Below are 23014 nucleotides of genomic sequence, written 5' to 3'. Positions count from 1 at the left end.
CTGCCCCACGCCTACTCCCTACTGTCTAATCACATCAAGTCTCCTGAATACAGCATTCCAGGTGCTGCACATGCTAAGCTCTAGCTTAACAGTTCCTTTCTGGATCATCTCCAGCCACATTGCATGTCCATCATGTGCTAAACCACACCAGACTGCTCCCTTCCCACAATTAAATCCTGAATTTTCAGGCCAGATTTCTTTCTCCTTCCTCTGCCTGCAAGCCTTTGCTCCCTCGTATGGTCTATCTGGACACAAATTATCTGACATGGCTGAGCTCTAATGTCATTAGCATAGTCTTGCTCCATCCACCCCACCCCAATGCCCAACACAATTCACTGCTCTACTGCCTGTGTTCTCCAGTGCCCTATGCTAACATGTCATCATAACATTAAAATTACATGTATCTGTTTCTCCAATTCATTGTAACCTCGAGCACCCAAACTCTTGGCCATCAAGAGGTTCACTTAACTGTTAGTTGAAATGAACTAAACTGAGAACATTAAACACCTTGGAAGAAAAGCTATGACCAACCTAGACAGCATATTAAAAAGCAGAGACATTGCTATGCCAACAAAGGTCCATCTAGTCAAAGCTATGGTTTTTTCCAGTAGTTGTGTATGGATGTGAGAGTTGGACCATAAAGAAAGCTGAGCACTGAAGAATTGATGCTTTCAAACTGTGGTTGTGGTGTTAGAGAAGACTCTTGAGAGTCCCTCAGACTGCAAGGAGATCCAACCAGTCCATCCTAAAGGAAATCAGTCCTGAATATTCATTGGAAGTACTGAGGCTGAAGCAGGAAACTCCAATACTTTGGCCACCTGATGAGAAGAACTGACTCACTGAAAAAGACCCTGATTCTGGGAAGGATTGAAGGCAGGAGGAGAAGGGGACGACAGAGGATGAGATGGTTGGATGGCATCATCAACTCGCTGGACATGAGTCTGAGCAAGCTCCAGGAGTTGGTGATGGACAGGGAAGCCCGGCATGCTGTAGTCCATGGGTCACGAAGAGTCAGACACAACTGAGTGACTGAACAGAACTGAACTGAATGGTTTAGGAGCCCATCAAAAACAGACATAAATGCACAAGGATGATTTTCAAGCAAATGTAATAAAACTGGGAAGATGTATATTCTGATACCAAATGATGTTGAAATTCACAAATTCACATTAAAATAACTCATGAAGACTAGATCAACCTCAGGAATATTAAGAAGGGATAATAAACATTCATCTGGTAGCAAGGGAAAGCAGGATGCTGAGCCAGATACAGTAAAGCATTCCACAACTTTAGTTCTCTTCATTATTTGCAAGCAAAGATCTTACCACACAGAAATGATTTTTCCGTCCCTGGGTTCAACCATAACCCTTTCCAGACCAAGAAGATGGTGCACAAAGCAAATGTTTAAGAAAAAACTCCCTTATGAGCTGAAGTACTAGAATGGAGTTAGACTTTTTCCCTCTATTATCTGTTCCCCTTCCCAAGCCAGTTCACAAGGGTCAAGGCAGTAGCACAAAGAAGATTCGAGAGACTTTTCCAGAATCCTTTCGAATCAAAAGGAGCTACAACCAGGCCTTCCTGGGACCCTTCACCCAGAGAGAAAAGCAAGTTTAATTCAATTATTATAAAACGACCGACCTACCAAGGGTGGGGCCAAGTACTGAGTCCCCAAACAACAGAGAAATACATTCATTTCCCCTGAAAAACCTGAATCCAGGAGCAGCAGAAAGAGCGTGTTTTCTGGGCACAGACCAACATGAGTTCAAATCCAAGTACTGGCCAAACTCCTTTGCAGGTGTGAGAAGTCAGGCTAGTAGTTATCTTAGGAAGGAAGGGTGTGGTAGAGATTGGAACATGCGTGACGGTAACACAATCCTCACTGACCTTCGTGGCAGTTGCAGGGGTGTGTTCACTTTGTGAAAACTCACTGAACTGCAGAGCCATTTGTATACTCGGGGCTTTCCAGGTGGCACCAGTGGTAAAGAATCCTCCTGCCAATGCAGGAGACACAAGCGATTCGGATTCAGTCCCTGGGTGGGAAAGATACCCTGGAGTAGGAAATGGCAACCAACTCCAGTATTCTTGCCTGGGAAATTTCATGGACAGAGGAGTCTGGAGGGCTACAAAGGAGCCGGACACGACTGAATGGCTGAACACGTACACCCATTCACCTCTCTGAACTTTCATCATTTTCCATCTCAGGAAATAAAAATCTATATCCTATAGAGTTCTTCTAGAAAGAATATATTTGCTGTAATGATAGGAAATAGTAAATGTAATTGTATACTGATACACTCAATAAGAGTTTATATATCAAAATAATGAAATATATTTAAGAGAGCTTGGCCTCAAAAGTGGGTAACTGCATCACCAAGTTCTGACACGAGGCCTTCCATCCCAGGAGGTACTGTATTCTGTTCCAGTGGGTTCATACAAAGTAAGTGAAAACCCGTGATTTTTGCCCAACAGAGGGGCCTGGGAAGGAAACAGAATTGGTACCCCATGAACTCTCTAGATAAATCCTGAATAACAGGCAGCTCTGCAGTGGGTTAGGTCCACATGGCAGCAAGTACCAGTCTTGCCCTCCTATTCCCAGCTATGCATAGAACACAGCTCATAACTCAGGGAAAGGCGGAGGAAAACAATTCACAAAGAACCCAGCAATCTTGAAGCGAACTTAAGCTCAAACCATCCCCTGGTGGCTCGGTGGTAAAGAATCCACCTGCCAGTGCAGGAGATGTGGGTTCAATCCCTGGATCGGGAAAATCCCCTGGAGTAGGAAATGGCAACCCACTCCAGTGTTCTCGCCTAGGGAATCCCATGGACAGAGGGGCCTGGCAGGCTACGGTCCATGAGGTCGCAAAGAATCGGACAAGACTCAGCCACTAAACGACAAACACCAGGACAAACCCCACACCGCACAGGCGGGAAGCCCGACACGCAAAGAAGCCGCCTGGCTTTTCCAACCTCATGCCGCTGGAAACAGCCAGGTTTCCTGACCCCTGCCTGGAGTTTTTTCCCAGCAGCAAGAGGAAACAACTTCCCTCCACTGGGAAATGTGAACCACTCCTGACTTCAGCAGTCCTGGCAACCACACAAGCACAGACAGAGGAGAAGAATTTGTTCTGGCTTTTTTTCTTTCCAGTCTTAGGACACGGCCCTCTGCTACCACAATGTTATCATGAAGAAGCAAACAGTCGGAGCCTGCCCGTGAAGGGCTCTCCCTCCCAAGGCCGGAGGATTCCACTCCTGGCTGGAGACTAACACAGCAAGCCTGGAAATACCGCTGGACCCTCTGAAAAATGGACCCCACCTCACCAGCATCACACAGATGCAGGGAGAGCTGACAAATTATAGTTTGTAAGGTAGCTGGAAACCTGCTTGAGAGATGTGACATTTATATTCATCATTTAATTGCTTCCAGTGTCAAGTGGAGGAAAAGCCACACATTTTTACCTCCCACTGAAAAAGAAAGCATTTTGTCATAACATGAAGCATTTCCCAAATCCATTCTTAACAAATTGTAGAAATACAGATTTCCTATTTCCCTTCTGAAGGAATGACTCTATCCCTTTAAGGAAGACACTTAGCAGAGAGATGATTCAGTTCAGTTACTCAGTCGTGTCCGACTCTTTGCGACCCCATGAATTGCAGCACGCCAGGCCTCCCTGTCCATCACTAGCTCCAGGAGTTCACTCAAACTCACGTCCCTCGAGTCGGTGATGCCATCCAGCCATCTTATCCTCTGACGTCCCCTTCTCCTCCTGCCCCCAATCCCTCCCAGCATCAGAGTCTTTTCCAATGAGTCAACTCTTGAGAGAGATGATTAGAATTCAAATTTCCCAAGTTCATTTGAATATGAAGTTCAATGACTATCCAAGTTAAAAGCAGGCAAAAATATTTTCCCTTGCAAACCAAAAATGTATTGGAAGTAATTGCAAGATGATACACTAAAAAATTAAATTCCAATGCTTTTAAGAAGTAAAACTATTGTGCTAATAGTCTCATTAATCAAAGAGTTTTCCGAGGTTGAAATAAGACATTTGCTTTTCCAGAGAAGTTATCAAAAAGGAAGCCATCGAAGCGTGAATGTATTTTCAAGTATATTCAGTCATTCATTCCATAAATATTTACTGAGTCTTTACTTGTGCCAGGTATTGTTCTAGGCTCTGAGGCTACAATAGTGGAGAGAAAAGTCTTTGTTTTCACAGAGCTCACATTCCAGTGTTACTGAGAGGCTGAATTAATTCTGAGGTTTCAGAAAGACCACAGGAATCAGAGACAGTGCAAGACAGCCACTCCAGGTATTTTCCTGGATTGTCCAAGCATGCAGCCTTCAAGGTAGAATTAAATTACTTCTGCACTTTGAAGTCAAAATATCATAGGAAGAATATTTCTTCCTTTCTTAACACTTCTTTGGGCATATTTAAAGTATCCAAAGTTTTGACACATCATACTCAGAAAATCAGAGCCAAGTTCAAGATAACAGACATATCCATCACCCCCTCCCTAGGCTGATTCACGCCTCTCATGATCCCTTTCACATCTCCCTGAGCCATCTTGCTACCAGTTACCCCAATCTGATTTCTGTCACTACAGCTTAGTTTGCTTTTTTGAGAACAGAATTCGTGGGATCTCCTTCATCCAGCACATTGATGTTGAGATTCATCCGTGGCATTGTGTGTAGCAATTAGTCATTCTTTTTCATGGCTGAGTAGTATTCCATAAGGTGACCCCTTTCCAGGGTGGTGCCATGACAAATAAGGCTGCCTAATTCTGATAAACCCTCTTTCCCCTGAATCTTAGTTCGCATCACACTTTTTTTTTTCCAAACAGCTTTCTCCAAAGACCCCCAGAATTTAAGGTTTTCCATCCTTCCCTTCAGATATCCCAGAGAACTTATGATATACCACATGTGGCTAAGGGAGAAGGCATCCCTTCATCCTGGAAACAGATTTCAAAGATCATTAAAAAGCTCACCTTGCATTGTTCATCCCCAGGGTCTTACCTGTGAATATTGGATATGCTTGCAGTGACCATGATTCCATAGCACATTAACACCAGCACAAATAGATGCACAGAATACCTGCAGGACATCGTGGGGAGAAAGGGAGGACACCAAATGCATTTCATATTAACATACCTCTTGGCTGTCTCCACCTCCACTCCCACCAAAAAGCAAGTGATCAGTCAACTCATGTTTATTTAAGAGAAAATAAATCAAGCATTTTCATTCTATGCAAGTAAGATACCTTGAAATGACACTAGGAAGTCAGGACATAGATCTCCAGCTGCAGAGAAGAGAGTTCTTTCTAACTTTAAAGTATCAAGACCAAAACTGAGCTGACCCAGACGCCAACACTTCGACCTGGGGGTGATTCAAAATACTTATCATCCTTTCTCAAATTTTCATTGGAGGAGGAGGAGTCATAAGCTGCTACTCTGAACAAATTCCCTCAAGTTGAACTTCCAGAAATGTTCATTTCTAGAACTTCTTCCCCAAGAAGTATCCCTCCCAGGAGATCTGCCCAGCTTACCTAGTAGAGAAAAGGCTTTCCCTGCTAAAGAAGGACACATTCCCGAAGACTGGCCCTAAAACTATTCTTCTACTCTAAGTGCAGGATTAATGCCAGTATCTCCAGCAGTGATGCAAGAAAAACACCAATAGCTATAACAGTTAGGAAAAGTTCCTTGCTGGGAAAATTTAACCTTAGAGCATTCCATTTACACGACCCTGGGTGAGATCAGCAGAAGTCTAATTTTAAGAAAAATTCACTGAATTAACTTCTGTTAGAGTCAATTTATTGGTTTCAGTTTCTGGAGATTCCTGCAATATCCCCATTATTTTACAATAAGAGTAAAATGTCATATTTTTTCTTCCTTAGTATCTGGGAAATGCCAAGAATATCTCCACAAAACACTCAAATGATAAACATTTAGAATGTAGGAGGTTCATACTCACCAGCCAAAACAAAAGATGACAAAATAGACGCCAAAAATGGTGGCAAATGCATGCCGGACATCAGGACTGGTTTTCCCGGGACTCAGGTAGAGGCGGAACCAGAAAGCTGCACACAAAGCGAAGAGCTGGCAGGCCACAAAATTCACCTGGACGGGGAGAGTGAGAATCAGAACCTTTGCTCTTTGGCCTGTGTGTGGATTTTCTTTCCCTCCTTCTTGCAGATTCTACATCAAGATGTCTCTCAGACATGGATGTTTTGCTCGGTAGAGCACTCGTTTGGAGGAGGTTAAAAGATAACCATACCCTCATCTGGTAGAAGAAGTGACCAACCCAAAAGTTTCTTCTCCAATCCTTTGAGATGAGGCAAAGTTGCTTTCCCACCAACAAACTGGAGACTTTTTATTGGAAAGAGCCTTAGTTGACTGTGAGGTCACTTTGCTGAGCGTCTTCCCTACCCCCAGCCCTTTGCATTATCCTAAGATAAGGAACGTATTCTTTTTGAGGTGCAGATGAATCAAATCCTTGAGGCTTCCTCACAGTGAAGTGAAGTAACAATTGCTCAGTTGTGTCCAACTCTTTGCAACCCCATGGACTACACAGGCTATGGAATTCTCCAGGACAGAATACTGGAGTAGGTAGCCTTTCCCTTCCCCATTGCAGGCAGATTCTTTACCAGCTGAGCCATAAGGGAAGCCCAAGAATACTGGAGTGGGTAGCCTATCCCTTCTCCAGAGGATCTTCCTGACCTAGGAATCAAACCGGAGTCTCCTGCATTGCAGGCAGATTCTTTACCAACTGAGCTATGAAGGGAAGCCCTGTCCCTCACTGGTACCTAAGAAAGCAAATGCTTCTCCAAAACAATCATCAGCTGGTTTGGGGAGGCTTTTTTTTTTAAATTATGGACCATTTTTTTAAAGTCTTTATTGAACTTGTTATAATATTGCTTCTGCTTTGTGTTTTGGTTTTTTGGCCCTGAGGTATCTGGGATCTTAGCTCCCCGACCAGGGATCAAACCTGCAACCTGCTGCAGGGAATGAAGTCTTAACCAGAGAAGTCCCTCATCAACTGTTTTCTGACTCTAATTTTTCTCATTTTAAATTAACACCAAATAAGAGATTGCCCAAATCCAAGGGGGTACTCCAAAGATGCTCAGAAAAAGAGACAGCCCTGTATTAAACTTTCAATATCAAGACTATCTAGTTATGTAAAATGGGCACTATATTTCCTTAGAAAAATCTCAATGATTTCTCTCTCAAAAATATTTCACCTAAAAGAAACTATAAAATATTTATAATTTCCTGATACCCTTAGGTATGCAGAGTACATCACGAGAAACGCTGAGCTGGATGAAGCACAAGCTGGAATCAAGATTGCTGGGAGAAATATCAATAACCTCAGATATGCAGATGATACCACTCTTATGGCAGAGAGTGAAGCAGAACTAAAAAGCCTCTTGATGAAAGTGAAAAAGTTGGCTTAAAGCTCAACATTCAGAAAACTAAGATCATGGCATCCGGTCCAATCACTTCATGGCAAATAGATGGGGAAACAGTGGAAACAGTGAGATACTTTATTTTGGGGGGCTCCAAAATCACTGTAGATGGTGACTGCAGCCATGAAACTAAAAGACACTTGCTCCTTGGAAGAAAAGTTACGACCAACCTAGACAGAATATTAAAAAGCAGATATTACTTTGCCAACAAAGGTCCGTCTAGTCAAAGCGATGATTTTTCCAGTAGTCATGTATGGATGTGAGAGTTGGACTCTAAAGAAAGCTGAGTGCCAAAGAATTGATGCTTTTGAACTGTGGTGTTGGAGAAGACTCTTGAGACTCTCTTGGACTGCAAGAAGATCAAACCAGTCTATCCTAAAGGAGATCAGTCCTGAATATTCATTGGAAGGACTGATGCTGAAACTCCAATATTTTGACCACCTGATGCGAAGAACTGACTCATTTGAAAAGACCCTGATGCTAGGAAAGACTGAAGGCAGGAGGAGAAGGGGACAACAGAGGATGAGATGGTTGGAGGGCATCACCAACTCATTGGACACGAGTTTGAGTAAATTCCGGGACTTGGAGATGGACAGGGAAGCCTGGCCCTGGGGCCCATGGGGTCGCAAAGAGTCGGACACAACTGAGCTACTAAACTAAACTGAACTGATACCCTTAGGAAAGAGCAAGGGACTTAACACAAAATATATTGAAAGGTTTAACCATTAAATCAACCCTAGAAAAGTCCTTTAGACTTTTCAGAGTATTCAGAATGAAAACTTCAGCATCAGTTTGCTTTTAGAAGGGATCAAGGAAATAGTATCTGAATAAATCATCAACTTCAGCCTTGACAGTTTTTCACACTACAAAACAACTGTGGCTGTTGATGAAATTCATCAGGGTTATTTTGCTCCATGGTAGGGCTGGAGGTAGGCGACATCAGCTCCATTCCAGCTTGACTGTTTTCACAATAAAAGAAAACAAGAATAGTCCTTATAATTCATAGGAAATACTTTCAGAGAATTTTATTTTGAAGAATTGACTGTGCTGAGTTTCCACTCTATGGAGATCATTCTCCACCAGTCTTTCCAAAAACGTGTTCCCACTACTGTTCCACCCTCCCTCTCTACCCTGAAAGACAGAGAGGAGGTGAAGTCTGATCCTCTCTTGTGTGATATGGTCGTATCTCTTTATAGACTAAATGTACAGCCAACAACTCACACATAGGGACTTCCCTAGCAGTCCAGTGGTTAAGATTTCACCTTCCAATGCAGCGGGTGCGGGTTTGATCCCTGGTCAGAGAGCTAAGATCCCACGTATCTCAGGGCCAAGAAACCAAAACATAAAACAGAAGCAATATTAAAACAAATTCAATATAGACTTTAAAAAATGGTCCACATCAAAAAAAAAAATTGTCTAAAGAAAAATACCTCATGCACACACAAACAGAAAACAACTGTCTAAGCGAGGTTCTGAATGTAAAGGAATTAGCAACTAGAAAGTCAAAGTTACGACCATCTGTAGGTGATCAATCACGTGTTCCTTCATTCTCTCAGCCCAGGGACCAGTCCACAGTGGAGCACAGTGACTCAGAAGTGCAAACAAGGAGGAATCTGCTCCATTCTTTCTGGCTGGCCAGTAATCACTGAGCATCCCAGGCCACGAGGAGTGATTCAGAAAGGCTACCCACTCCAGTATTCTGGCCCAGAGAATTCCACAGGCTGTATAGTCCATGGGGTCACAGAGAGTCGGACACGACTGAGTGACTTTCACTCACACTCAGGGGCTAGAACAACAGTTCTCAGAAGTATGGCCCTTGCCCAGCAGCCTCACCTGCAAACCTGTTAGAAGCACACACTCTCAGGTCCCATCCCTGACCCATTAGAGATTTCCAGGGTGGGCCCAGCAATCTGCATGCATCACACACACACACCCCGACCCCCCGCAAGAGACTGTGATGTACACTCAAGCTTGAGAGCCCCTGAGCTGGAGGAGAGAGAAGGCATCATCTTTGCCTGCGGGAGCTTATAGTCGACCTGGCAACAGAACAGATAACCCACAAGTAATTGCAAAATGACATTAACACTGTGTGCCCTTTACACCCAAAGTAAATGAGAAGTTCACGGTTAAGGTGGGATGCGATTCAGATGGACAATCAGGAAATAAATGAAAACTGAGGAGTGTTATGAACATTTAAAAATACTGTTGCCTAGGCCCTATCCTCAAGCATTCTGATGTAGATGGCCTGGCGACAGGACTTTTCAAAGCGTTCAGGTGATTCTTCTATGCAAGCAGGATGGAGACAACTTGGTTTAGAAGAATAGAGTCCTACAGATGCACCCATTATGAGCTGGACTTTTCCAGAATGAAAAACACAAAACACAGGACAGGGAGGTTGGACTATGCAAGTTAGGGGCAACGATGAAGTGAAATAGATTTAAGAGTGATCAAAGCCTGGCATTGGCATCCATCACTCAGCCAACCTCAAGTCTCCTGAGCTGGGCTGCTTGTCTTCAAGACTCCTCTAAACCTATCTCCAAGGAAAAGCAGGCCTCACTGTGGGAAAATCACATCTGACTTTGTTACCCTAGGGATTGAGAAAAAGAAGAAGATGACTCACTTGGCCATGGGGGCAATCTGCTATTTTTTATAATAGTCAATGTAATAGCATGTGTAACCAACTGAATGCCCTAGTTCTGCCACTAAAAGGTCAACTGGGTGGCCTTAGGTAATTCATGGGTTAATTTCACAAACATTTACTGGTTGACTCTACCCATAGGATCCTGGGGACAGTGAGCAAGGCATTGTCACTACCCTCAAGTTGAGAAGCAGAGACTTACATACTCTGGGTTTCAATTCCTTTTGAAGTGGTCTTTCATGCCTCTTCCAGCCCTGATGGTCTCTGATTCCACATCTGACCAGAATCTTCTCCCTGAACTCTTGATGCCCAAATGCAACACTTCATTATGGATTAAAAGTTTCCCCCTATACGTAAACACGACCCACCCCTCCACCTTCTTCCCAGCAATGAGTCTCTACCCAATCCTCAGATGGCTAGCGGAGGGTTCCAGAGCCAACTATTCTAAGGCGAAGTGAAAACACACAATGGCAGCACTTGGTTCTAGCAGAATTACTTTCCAATTACTAGAGGTACATCCGAAAAGTTACACCATGAACCGCGGTTAGATACCACTTCACATCCGTTAGGACGGTAATTATTTTAAAAACAAAATAATGAGCATTGGCAAGGATTTTGAGAAACTAGAATCCTTGTACACTGCTGGTGGGAATCGAAAATGGTACAGCTGCTATGGAAAACAGTACGGTGGTTCTTCAAAAAATTATAATACAGCAATTCCACTTTTGGGCGTGTACCCCAAAGCACTGAAAGCAGGGTCCTGAAGAGGTGTCTGCCCACCAGGTTTAGAGCAGCATTGTTCACAACGTTCAACCCAAATGTCTATCAACAGATGAATGGATATGCAAAATGTGGTATAAATACACACAATGGAAGATTGTTCAACCTTAAAATGGGGGAAATTCTGACACATGCTACAACACAGATAAACCCTGAAGATATATCCTAAGTGAAATAATCCAGACACAGAAGGACAAATATCTGATTCCACTTATATGAGGTACCAGGCTTCCCTCATAGCTCAGCTGGTAAAGAATCCGTCTGCAATGCAGGAGACCTAGGGTTGATCCCTGGGTTGGGAAGATCCCCTGGAGAAGGGGAAGGCTACCCACTCCAGCATTCTGGCCTGGAGAATGCCATGGACTGTATAGTCCATGGAGTTGCAAAGAGTCGGACATGACTGAGTGTCTTTCCCTTCACTTCATATGAGGTACCTAGAAAAATAAAATTTATCAAGACTGAAAGCAGAATGGTGCTTGCCAGGAACTGAGGGGTGGAGAGAACAGGATTATTACTGAATGGGTATGGAGTTTCAGTTTTACAAGATGAAGAGAGTTCTGGAGATGGATTATTTGGTAATAGTTTCATGACAGAGTGAGTGTACTTAGTGCCACTGAATTGTACTACATGCTTTAAAATGGGAAACCCTGTATCATATATACATTACTACAGTTTTAAAAATATACACAGGCTGGAGCACAATATCCATTTCTTTGTGTTTCCTAGTTCATATCAATACTGGTAGCTGGTAGGAATTATGACCATCTCTGCAGCCAAGAGTGGCCACCTGACAACGATTCATATACGAACATTATTAGATATTTGCTCCTTTCTTCCCTGGTGGCTCAGAGGTTAAAGCATCTGCCTGCAATGCAGGAGACTGGGGTTCAATCCCTGGGTCGGGAAGATCCCCTGAAGAAGGAAATGGCACCCCACTCCAGTATTCTTGCCTGGAGAATCCCATGGACGGAGGAGCCTGGTGGGCTACAGTCCACGGGGTCGCAAAGAGTCGGACATGACTGAGTGACTTCACTATCTTTCACTTTCTCTGAAGGGTTAACAAAACCGGACGTTATATTTTATATATAATGTTACATTTCAGAAATAAATCCACAAATGGGTTTGATTCAGTCTATGGGATCTACTTCCAAATAATCTTACAGGGAGGGAGAGGGGAGTGAGTATAAGTCAGTGGCCCTCAACTCGGGAGGGTGTGCTCCCCAGGGAGCACTTCCAGTTGTCATAACCAGGAAGCGGGGAGGGTAGCGCTACTGGCATCTAGTAGGTAGAGGCTAGGGATCCTGGTAAATATCCTACAAGGCACAGGACAGCCTCCCATCCAAAGACTTTTCCACTCTAAAATGTCAATAGTGCCAAGGTGAAGAACCCTGGTATAGATGAAACAAGGCTGGCCATGAGTTTAAAACTGTTGAGGCTGTGTGTTGGGCACATGAAAAGTTTGCTCTACTGATATCTCCATGTTTTATGTTTAACCTTTTTCATAGTAAATAGGGTTTTAAAATGACACAGCTCCGGGACTTCCCTGGTGGTCCAGGGGCTAACACTCTGCTCCCAGTGCAGGGGGCCTGGGTTTGATCCCTGGTCAGGGAGCTAAACCCCACATCCTGCAATGAAGACCCCGTGTATCGCAACTAAGATCCGTTGCCGCCAAATAAATTAAAAAATATTTTTAAAAAATAACACAACTCTGGAAAACAAGTCACTGACCTGAGATAATGCAGATTTTAAACCCGAGTGATTCCAAGTAGTTGAAATGAAGGTTTCCTTATCCTCATCAGAGAAAGAGCTAAGTTAGTGAGGAAATACATATTAATATACAAACAAACCAAAACAGTAAAGAGATGATGCCTTCCTAAATAGGAAAAGAACCACCTTTTATGAAATGATTAAACTCCTGAAAGAAGAAAGCCAAAAGGGTCACAAATACAAGAGAAAAGGATTTCCCTTCAATAATAATCAAATGAAGTACTTGTCACCTCCCAGTCCCTGACCAGAAATAGAACCAGGGCTTCCCTGATGGCTCAGTGGTAAAGAATCCGCCTGCCAATGGAGACATGAGTTTGTTACTTGGGATGGGAAGATCTCCTGGAGTAGGAAATGGCAACCCACTCCAGTATTCTTGCCTGGAGAATTCTATGGACAGAGGAGCCTGGTGGGCTCGTGGGCTACAGTCCATGGGGTCACAAGAGTCAAACACAACTTAGAGACTCAGTCTTACTGGGCTGCAACACCCAGCTTCACCACGTACAGGCTGAAGAGTTACAAAGCTCATTTCATCTTGGCTCCGAGTGCCTGTGGTGGAGATAATAACAGTAGTACTAGGGACTTCCCAATTGGTCCAGTGGTTAAAACTCCAAGCTCCCAATGCAGGGTTCAATCCCTGGTCAGGGAACTAAGATCCCTCATGCCACGTGGTACGGACAAAAAAAAAAAAAAAAAATAGTAGTTGTCCTTCTCAAGTTGTTTTGAGGACTAAAGAAGTTAATGTAGATCACTCAAAACAGTCCTGGCACTGACAAGTACTTGCTATTAATACTATTCTATATCCACTAAATTAACACAGGAGGAGAAGGAGGCAACAGAGGATGAGATGGTTGGATGGCATTACCAACTCAATGGACATGAGTTTGAGCCAACTCTGGGAGATAGTGAAGGACAGGGAAGCCTGGTGCCCTGCAGTCCATGGTATCACAAAGAGTTGGACACAACTTAGCAACTGAACAACAACAACGCACAAACTGTGCGTCTGATGAACTTAACACGCAGTCCCCAGTTAAGTCACAGCACTAAACTGCTGTGTTGTTAAGAATTGGCTTCCCCAGTCTCACTGTTGCCCTTGGATTGATTCCCTTTCCCACCCATCATTCAAGCAGCTGCCCAAGCCCTCCACATTCCTTTCTTCCCCAGGGACAGGCCATGCAGCCTAGGATGAGAGAGGCAATCCCTGGGTTTTCCAGTTCCTGAGTAGCGTTTTCTAAACCTAGAGCAGAGATAAATCTGAAAGTCAAAACAGTCTCCAGAAACTTAGGAAAGTTTTTCTTTTTCCTTTTTAATTCTGAAAGCTTATCTTCATAGCTGAAGAGCAAAACTGAAGAATTTAAAGTATGGAGTTTTACCATAATCCCAGAGGGGAGAAAAGCTCTTAATGATATAAGAGCTATTTTTCAGCACAAAAGCTGATAAAAGTGTTTGGCCAGAAGACTGAAGGAGAGATTCCATGGGGTTGAGCTAGCACTTGGGGCTTCCCCAGCGGCTCAGCAGTAAAGAATCTGCCTGTAATGCAGGAGCTGCGGGTTCAATCCCTGGGTCAAGAAGATCTCATGGAGGAGGGCACAGTAACCAACTCCAGTATTCTTGCCTGAAGAATCCCATGGGCAGAGGAGCCTGGTGGGCTACAGTCCACAGGGTCGCAAAGAGTTGGACACGACTGAAGCAACTTAGCACAAAACCACACAGGACCAGCACTTAGACACCGGGACAAAAGGGTAAAAGGAAAGATGCTCAGACCATTAAGTGGATGGGATTCCTAGAAAAGCCTAGAGGAAGCATGCAGGTATCACAGTAGAAGAGATGGTTGCCTGGCTTCTCAGAATGCCTCCGGGGAAGATGGCCAACAGTATAGAGAAGCTCTCTGGGATTTTCCAGGCAAGAGTACTGGAGTGGGTTGCCATTTCCTTCTCCAGGGGATCTTCCCGACCCAGGGATCAAACCCAGGTCTCCCGCATTGTAGGCAGACGCTTTACCCTCTGAGCCACCAGGGAAGCCCAGAGAAGCACTCTAGAGGAACACAAAGATGGGGTAGAGGCCAGCAAAGTCCCAGTGGCATAGGGGCCTGATGCCCGCTAAGAGCACAAGAGCCTGCAACTCATTCCCAGGTGTAGAGGGAGGCAAACCTTCACAGCCTTAAACAGGAAGTGAGCGGACTAAAACTGGCAATTCAGCTTGAAAACCAAATTAAGTTTAGTAGGGAAAAATGTTTAAAGTTCTATTTTTTTGTATCATCTGTCTGTGGCTGTAAATCTTATTTTTTTTAATATTTTGCTTTATATTGGAATATAGATGATTAACAATGTTTTGATAATTTCAGGTAAACAGCAAAGAGACTCAACTATACATCATAAACATGTATCCATTCTCCCCCAAACTCCCCTCCTATCCAGTCTGCGTGACTGTAAATTTTAAAACCACAATTATCTATTAGAAATGTGCACCAAAATTTTAATACACACAAAAAAGACACCTCAATATTATTTCTAACGGCAAGAAGAAGCAAACTAAAAGTTCAACCATTAGTAAAGACACTGATTAACATGTGAAAAAAAGGATGCATCTGGCACTATAATCCTTTCAAAAGGAATATGATCATGTCAATGTATGACAAAACCAGTACAATATTGTAACTAGCCTCCAAAAAAAGTGGAAAAAAAAATTTTTTTAAAGGGGGAATACGGTAGATAGTATTTACTACAAGTAACACTTTTGACCAACTCCTGGAAATTTATTCATTGGAATGATAAAAAGCTTAATGCTGAACAAAAGTCAAGATATTATTTACAAGACAAAATGAAGCAAAATCTACCTACATGTAGGATAACAGAGAGATAGTAATTAATGGTAAACCTGTTCAGTATAACAGTATTAAAAATGGGCCTTACAAAGCACCTATAATAAAATGAAAAACATTTGCTATAACTAATAAAAAGCAGAAGATAAAACTGTATAGATATGTACAACTATATTTTTAAAAATAGTAGCATGTGAAAAGGCAAAGACATGTCAAATTGAATATGGCTGTTTTATCAGGATGGCAGGCATCTTGGCAAATTCTTTGTAAATTTTTTTCCAATTTATAATTGCAATTTCCACATGGAATTTCTCATACACACACACACCACACACAATCAGGGCACTTACTCATAACAATTCTTATTTAATTCTACTTACTCTATCCTCAGGGCTGCATTTATTAGCCCTTACTATATATATCAAGTTTAGGGAGGAATTAGGCATAAACAGAAGTTAACTTGAAGAAAGCTTCATCTTAAAGAAAAGTGTGCTATTTACAGGCAGCAAAATGTCAGGAGTTAACCATGTAGATGGGCAAACAAGATGAAAATAGATAGCTTTACTTTTAGTAACCCTTTCCTGGTGGTTTCAGATACTAAAGAATCTGCCTGCAATGCGGGAGACCCAGGTTTGATCCCTGACTCAGGAAGATCCCCTGGAGAAGGGGATGGCAACCCACTCCAGTATTCTTGCCTGGGAAATCCCATGGACAGAGGAGCCTGGCGGGTTACAGTCCATGTGGTAGCAAAGAGTCGGACACGACTGAGCAACTAACACTTTCACACGTCCATATTTAAAAGGAAGGTGTGCCAAGTTTTTATTTTTCTACTGATGCCCTCCCTCTAAAGCAGGAAAGCAAGCTGCATTTCCATTCGTGATGTCCAACAACACGCCCTTCACAATGGAAGGATTGCCCAGGCCCTTCTGCAGAAGGAAATGGAACGGCACAGCTGTTTTGATCAAACACAACCCGGATTCAGCAAGAGCTCAATTTCCACCACTCTCGCAAGATTTCAAAGTCACGGCAAGGAAATAAAACATGTGCCCTGGGAGGTGGGAGGGAGTTCAACAGACATATGAGTTCAACATACCTATGGCTGAGTCATGTATGGCAGAAACCAACACAATATTGTAAAGCAATCATCCTCCCATTAAAAAGAAAAAAAAAAAAAAACATGCCCACGGGTTTGACTTATTTCACCAAAGGCCCATCACTTGGTGCTTAGTCGCTCAGTTGTGTTAGACTCTTCCGACCCCATGGACTGTAGCCTGCCAGGCTCCTCTGTCCATGGGGATTCTCCAGGCAAAAATACTGGAGTGGGTTGCATGCCTTCCTCCAGGGGATCTTCCCAACCCAGGGATGGAACCAGGGTCTCCTGCATTGCAGGCGGATTCTTTACCAGCTGAGCCACAGGGAAGCCCAATCACAATGAGCTGCAATCTTCCAATGGAAGTTTTCGATCTTTCTGCTCTCATGTGCTGCTTGAAAGGCATTTCTTGGGGATTTATGTTTCTAAAAAACCCCCCAAACTTTGCCAGGAGCACAAAACACTGCCTTCCTCCTAATGAAGAGATGCAAGCTGGCTATTTTTAACAAACAGCAAGTATTAACAATCCAAAATTATTTCCCTACCACAGTGATTTACCGGCGGCTCACCAATGAGACAAAGGCAGCTGTTCAGGCCTGGAATGTTTTTCTCAGCAGCACTGCCTTATATGCCCCAAGATGAAACCAACCTAATTAAACAATTCCTTATTTAAAAGCAAGCCGTCCCTCTTTCACAAACAGTGCTCTTTTGCATTGCCTCCTACAAATGAATGTGGCTGGGGAAGGGAACAAAAAATGCAATTCCTTTCTGTACCACAAAACAAAAAGTGGCTGTACCATACTCTTTAGCTACTTTGCACTTTCAAAGACATCCTTGTCATACTTTAATTCCAAGTTCCTGGGGAGGTCAGCAAGAAATGCCTTCAAATCTGTGATAAGCTATTTTCCAAGCTTGTAGGTAAGCAAACAGTACTTAAAAGTGATAATCAATGTGCAAATTTATAACCAAACTCCTAAGTGACATTCCGTCTCATTGTAACAACACTATCTTTTTGAGTGCTTACTAAGTGTCAGGCACAGTAATAAACTTTATACAGATGAAGTCCTTTCAGCATCACAACTTTATGAAGTAGCTTACTCTCACTTTATACAGGAGGAAAAGAAAAAACAAAGGCTGAATTCACAAAGCCAGTGAGCAAACAGAGCCAGAATTGAAAACCTGGCCTAAGTCCCCACTGAAGATATTGTATCACTTCCTTCACCTTCAAATAGTCTGCCCAGAAATACTATCACCCGGGGGAGAATTCAGTAGCTACCTGTACTAGTTTGCTAGGGCTGCCATGTCAAAGTATCACAGACTGGAGGGTTTCAGCAACAGAACTTGTTGCCTCACAATTCTGGAAGCCCCGAATTCAAGATGGCAGCAGGGTTGGTTTCTTCTGAGGCCTCTCTCCTTGGCCTGCAGACGGCCGACATCTCCCTCCCAGAGGGTCTTCCCAAATTTCCTCCTTTTTATAAGGACATTGTCATTGGATTAGGACCCAAAAGAAAGACCTCATTTAACTCAGTGAACTCTTGAAAGATACCATCTCCAAATACAGTCGCGTTCTAAGATACTGGAGGTTGCTGTTGGTTGTTCAGTCACTCAGTTGTGTCTGAATCTCTGCGACCCCACAGACTGCAACACGCCAGACTTCTCTGTCCTTCACCATCTCACAGAGTTTGCTCAAACCCACCTCCATTGGGTCAGCAATGCCATCCAACCATCTGGGAGTTAGGACTTCAGAACTGGGTTTTTGCAGGAACATAATTTGGCCTGTAACACTTTCCAATAAAAAACCCTTGACTCAAAGACAAGGAATGAAACAGACCTCATTTTCCTTGGACCTACAGGTGGGAAGTTGGCAATACCCAAACCAAACTGTGAGGGATGCCATGAGGCTCAAGCTGGGGACCCCTCCTCACCTGGAGGTACCTCTCAGCCCACTGTAAACAGCTACTGAGAGGGCTTCCCAACAGTGCCCTGGCGTCCCTGCTCCTACTTAGGTCAAAAGCTCATTGGCCCACGAAGGGTTTACACTTGTTGAGAAAGTTCATGATCCCTCAGCCTTTTGTTTCAAACATACATGTGTAAGTAACAACAATCGACACTGACTGAGCATGCATGTGTACTGAGCAACGCAAATACTGGCTGCTTTTCTAAATGTATGTGTTCAGTCTCTCAGTTGCCTCCGACTCTTTTGCATCCCCATGGAGCCTGCCAGGCTCCCCTGTCCGTGGAATTTCCCAGGCAACAACATGGAGGAGGTTACCACTTCCTCCTCCAGGGGAATCTTCCTGATTCAGGGATCGAACCCTCATCTCCTGCATCGGCAAGGAGATGCTTTACCGCTTCACATCTATCATCTCACTGAATCTTCCCAACAACCCTCAAGGACTACTGAGGAAACTAAGACATAAAGTAAATGGTCCCAAAACACTCAGCTACAGGGCAGCTCCAGGAGTTAAAGCGAGATGCTTAGTCACTGCCTGTGGTTTTCTCCCAAGACCTCAGGCTTGTCCAGGGGGAGGCTTTAATTAAGCTGCTCAAAGTCATTTCCAACAGCTCTTCAACTTGTGCAAACTTTCTCTCTGAGCTTTAAAAAAAAAAAAATTAATATGGACTATTTTTAAAGTTTTTATTGAATTTCTTACAATATTGCTTCTGTTTTATGTTCTGGTTTTTTGGCCCTAAGGCATGTGGGATCTCAGCTCCCCAACCAGGTATTAAACCCACACCCTCTGCATCAGAAGGCAAAGTCTTAACCACTGGACCACCAGGGAAGTCCTGCTCCCCAATTTTTTATACTCACTTAACAAGCCTCTTTCCACTAGTTCAGAGTAAGTCATCCAGTCCTTCTGGAATGAGATAACCCTCCCTGGTGGCTCAGCAGTAAAGAATCCACCTGCAATGTAAGAGATGCAGGTTCGATCCCTGATCCAGCAAGATCCTCTGGAGAAAGAAATGGCAACCCACTCCAGTATAGTTCCCTGGGAAATCCCATCAACAGATGAGCTGGACAGGATACAGTCCATGGGGTCGCAGAAGAGTCGGACACAATTTAGCAACTAAACACCTTCTCAGAACAGTATCCTATATGCGAGTTTAGAGTTTAAATTGTACAGGAAGACTCATAGCTGACCTTATTCTGTAAATATCATACCATGTATTTATTATAATTTACAATGAAAACCCTTTAGAAACTGACTCCAGTGTATACAAAGGGGGAAATACTTAAGCCACCTCTTTAGCCATGGCAAAGAAAAACCTTAATATAGGTGGGTAGTATCTTTTAAGGATATCACTCTAGCTTGCTTCCCACCCCATAAACCACATCCTTATAAGCCCTGGCCAAGTAGACAAGGAAGACCGGATAGAATTCAGGATTATTTGAGGAATCCTGGAAAACCTTATCCATAAGCATGCTGGCACCCACCTCCCTGGAGATACCATTTCCCCCATTAGAATTAACTTCATTGTTAGTCAGTTAATGATGGCTAGTATTTAGAGTAGTCTTCCCTGGTGGCTCAGAGGGTAGAAAATCCGCCTGCAATGCGGGAGACCTGGGTTCAATCCCAGGGTCGGGAAGATCCCCTGGAGGAGGGAAAAGCAACCCACTCTGGTATTCTGGCCTGGAGAATTCCAGAGAGGCCTGATGGGCTACAGTCCATCGGAGATGACTGAGTGATTAACACTATCAGTATTTAGAGTGCTAACTATTGGGATGGCCCAAAAGCTTCATTCAGGTTTTTCCATCACATCTTACAAAAAAACCCAGATGAACTTTTGACCAACCCCATATATTCCAGCACTGCTCTAAGCCCTTCTGGCTGTAAGTCACAGAGAAGTCACAAAATTTTCCTAAATATCACACAACTAATAAGAGGCAATATGGGGATTTAAACTTGGGGATACAGGGTTCAGAGTCCATCTGCTCAGCGCCCCCAGAATGATTCATTTAGTTCAATCTTCTCATGTAATTCCAACATCTCATTTTTCAGATGAGAAAAATGGAGCGCAGAGATGGCCAATCACTCAGCTGGGTTCATAGTCACCAAGCAACAAACTGGCCTGACTCCAGTCCAGCGTACCCTCCCAAAACTCCCCACCAGCCTTGGGTCTAGGGGCTTCCCTGGTGGCTTGAATCAGTTCTAAGGAGGTGGATGAAACTGGAGCCTATAATACAGAGTGAAGTAAGCCAGAAAGAAAAACACCAATACAGTATGCTAATACATATATATGGAATTTAGAAAGATGGTAATGATAACCCTGTACGCAAGACAGCAAAAGAAACACAGATGTATTAAACAGTCTTCTGGACTCTGTGGGAGAGGGCGAGGATGGGATGATTTGGGAGAATGGCATTCAAACATGTATATTATCATATGTGAAATGAATTGCCAGTCCAGGTTTGACACATGATACAGGATGCTCGGGGCTGGTGCACTGGGATGACCCAGAGGGATGAGATGGGGAGGGAGGTGGGAGGGGGGTTCAGGATGGGGAACACATGTACACTTGTGGCGGATTCATGTCAATGTATGGCAAAACTACTACAATATTGTAAAGTAATTAGCCTCCAATTAAAATGAATACATTTATATATTAAAAAAAAAAAAAGAATCCACTTGCAACACAAAAGATGCAGGAGATGCAGGTTCGATCCCTGGGTCAGGAATATGCCCTGGAGGAGGGCATGGCAACCCACTCCAGGATTCCTGCCTGGAGAATCCCATGGACAGAGGAGCTTGCTGGACTAGAGTCCACAGGATCACAAACAGTCGGACACGAATGAAGCGACTGAGCACATATATGCACACCTGGGTGTGGAGTGGAAATAAAACAAGGTGCAGGGGACCCGATAAGCCATCTAGAAATAAGTTCTCAGTGAAGACACCTAAACTGCCAGGGAAGAGGGGACACCAGCTGCGGAAGGCAACACCACTGAACACACAATGCAATATTTGCAGACTTTCAGTTCAGTTCAGTCGCTCAGTCATGTCCGAGTCTTTGTGACTCCATGAATAGCAGCACGCCAGGCCTCCCTGTCCATCACCAACTCCCGGAGTTCACTCAGACTCATGTCCATCGAGTCAGTGATGCCATCCAGCCATCTCATCCTCTGTCATCCCCTTCTCCTCCTGCCCCCAATCCCTCCCAGCATCAGAGTCTTTTACAATGAGTCAACTCTTCGCATGAGGTGGCCAAAGTACTGGAGTTTCAGCTTAGCATCATTCCTTCCAAAGAAATCCCAGGGTTGATCTCATTCAGAATGGACTGGTTGGATCTCCTTGCAGTCCAAGGGACTCCCAGGAGTCTTCTCCCACACCACAGTTCAAAAGCATCAATCCTTTGGCACTCAGCTTGCTTCACAGTCCAACTCTCACATCCATACATGACCACAGGAAAAACCATAGTCTTGACTAGACGGATCTTTGTTGGCAAAGTAATGTCTCTGCTTTTGAATATGCTATCTAGGTTGCTCATAACTTTTTTTCCAAGGAGTAAGCGTCTTTTAATTTCATGACTTTAGGATATTTTAATTGAGCTACAATTGACATATAACATTATATTAGTTTCAGGTGTACATGTATCAGTAGCTCAGTCGTGTCCAACTCTTTGTGACCCCATGTCCTTCAGCCCACCAGGTTCCTCTGTCCATGGGCTTCTCCAGGGAAGAATATTGAAGTAGGCTGCCATTTCCATCTGCAGGGGATCTTCCTGACCCAGGGATCGAACCTGCATCTCTTGCGTCTCCTGCATTGGCAGGCGGGCTCTTTATCAGCTAAGCCACTAAGACTCCTTACAGGTATACAATGCAATGATTCAGTATTTGCAGATACTGTAAAATGATCAACAGAGTAAGTCTAGTTGATATCCATCACCACACACAGTTACAACTTTTCTTTTTCTTGTAATCAGAAATTTCAAGATCTATCCTGTAGTTACTGTATAACACAGGGAACAATATTCAATATCCTGTAATAACCTATAATGGAAAAGTAATCTGAAAATATGTATATATACATACATATATGTGTGTATGTATATATATATCATGAAGTGAAATATTAAGTATTAGTCGCTCACTCATGTCTGACTCCTTTGTGACCCCATGGACTGGTGCCTGCCAGGCTCCTCTGTCTATGGAATTCTCCAGGCAAGAATATTGGAGCGGGTTGTCATTCCCTTCTCCAGAGGATCTTCCCGACCCAGGGATCTGCACTGCAGGCAGATTCTTTACCATCTGAGCTACCAGGGAAGCCCATATGTATCTCATAGCAACTCTCAACTAGACATTTTCTTATATAATTAATAAACGCTCATCTGAACAACTGAACAATACAGAGAAATGCAAGGAAAAAGCTCAGTTTCCCCATTACCAAAACCTTCCACACGCCGTTCTTCTTAACAACTACAATATGTGTTTAAATACTTTTTTCTATATTTACAAAAATATACCCATA

General features: G+C 43.5%; 1 protein-coding gene across 7 annotated transcripts in view; it reads right to left on the bottom strand.

The window, feature by feature from the left end:
* Positions 1-23014, bottom strand: part of MBOAT1 (membrane bound O-acyltransferase domain containing 1) — a 159562-nt gene that overhangs the window by 86301 nt on the left and 50247 nt on the right. For all 7 annotated transcript variants that reach the window (XR_011251125.1, XR_011251123.1, XR_011251122.1 and 4 more), the window contains 2 exons: positions 5963-6108; positions 5009-5086 (listed from right to left, as the gene is read on the bottom strand). Coding sequence is in view for 3 of the 7 variants with exons in the window: in XM_069562801.1 (XP_069418902.1) it covers positions 5009-5086; positions 5963-6108 (224 nt within the window). In the remaining 4 variants the exon portion in view is untranslated. The remainder of the gene's footprint in view (positions 1-5008; positions 5087-5962; positions 6109-23014) is intronic.

The sequence above is a fragment of the Ovis canadensis genome, chromosome 20 (assembly GCF_042477335.2).
Source record: "Ovis canadensis isolate MfBH-ARS-UI-01 breed Bighorn chromosome 20, ARS-UI_OviCan_v2, whole genome shotgun sequence".
Lineage (NCBI taxonomy): Eukaryota > Metazoa > Chordata > Mammalia > Artiodactyla > Bovidae > Ovis > Ovis canadensis.
This window is presented reverse-complemented; position numbering and strand designations above follow the sequence as displayed.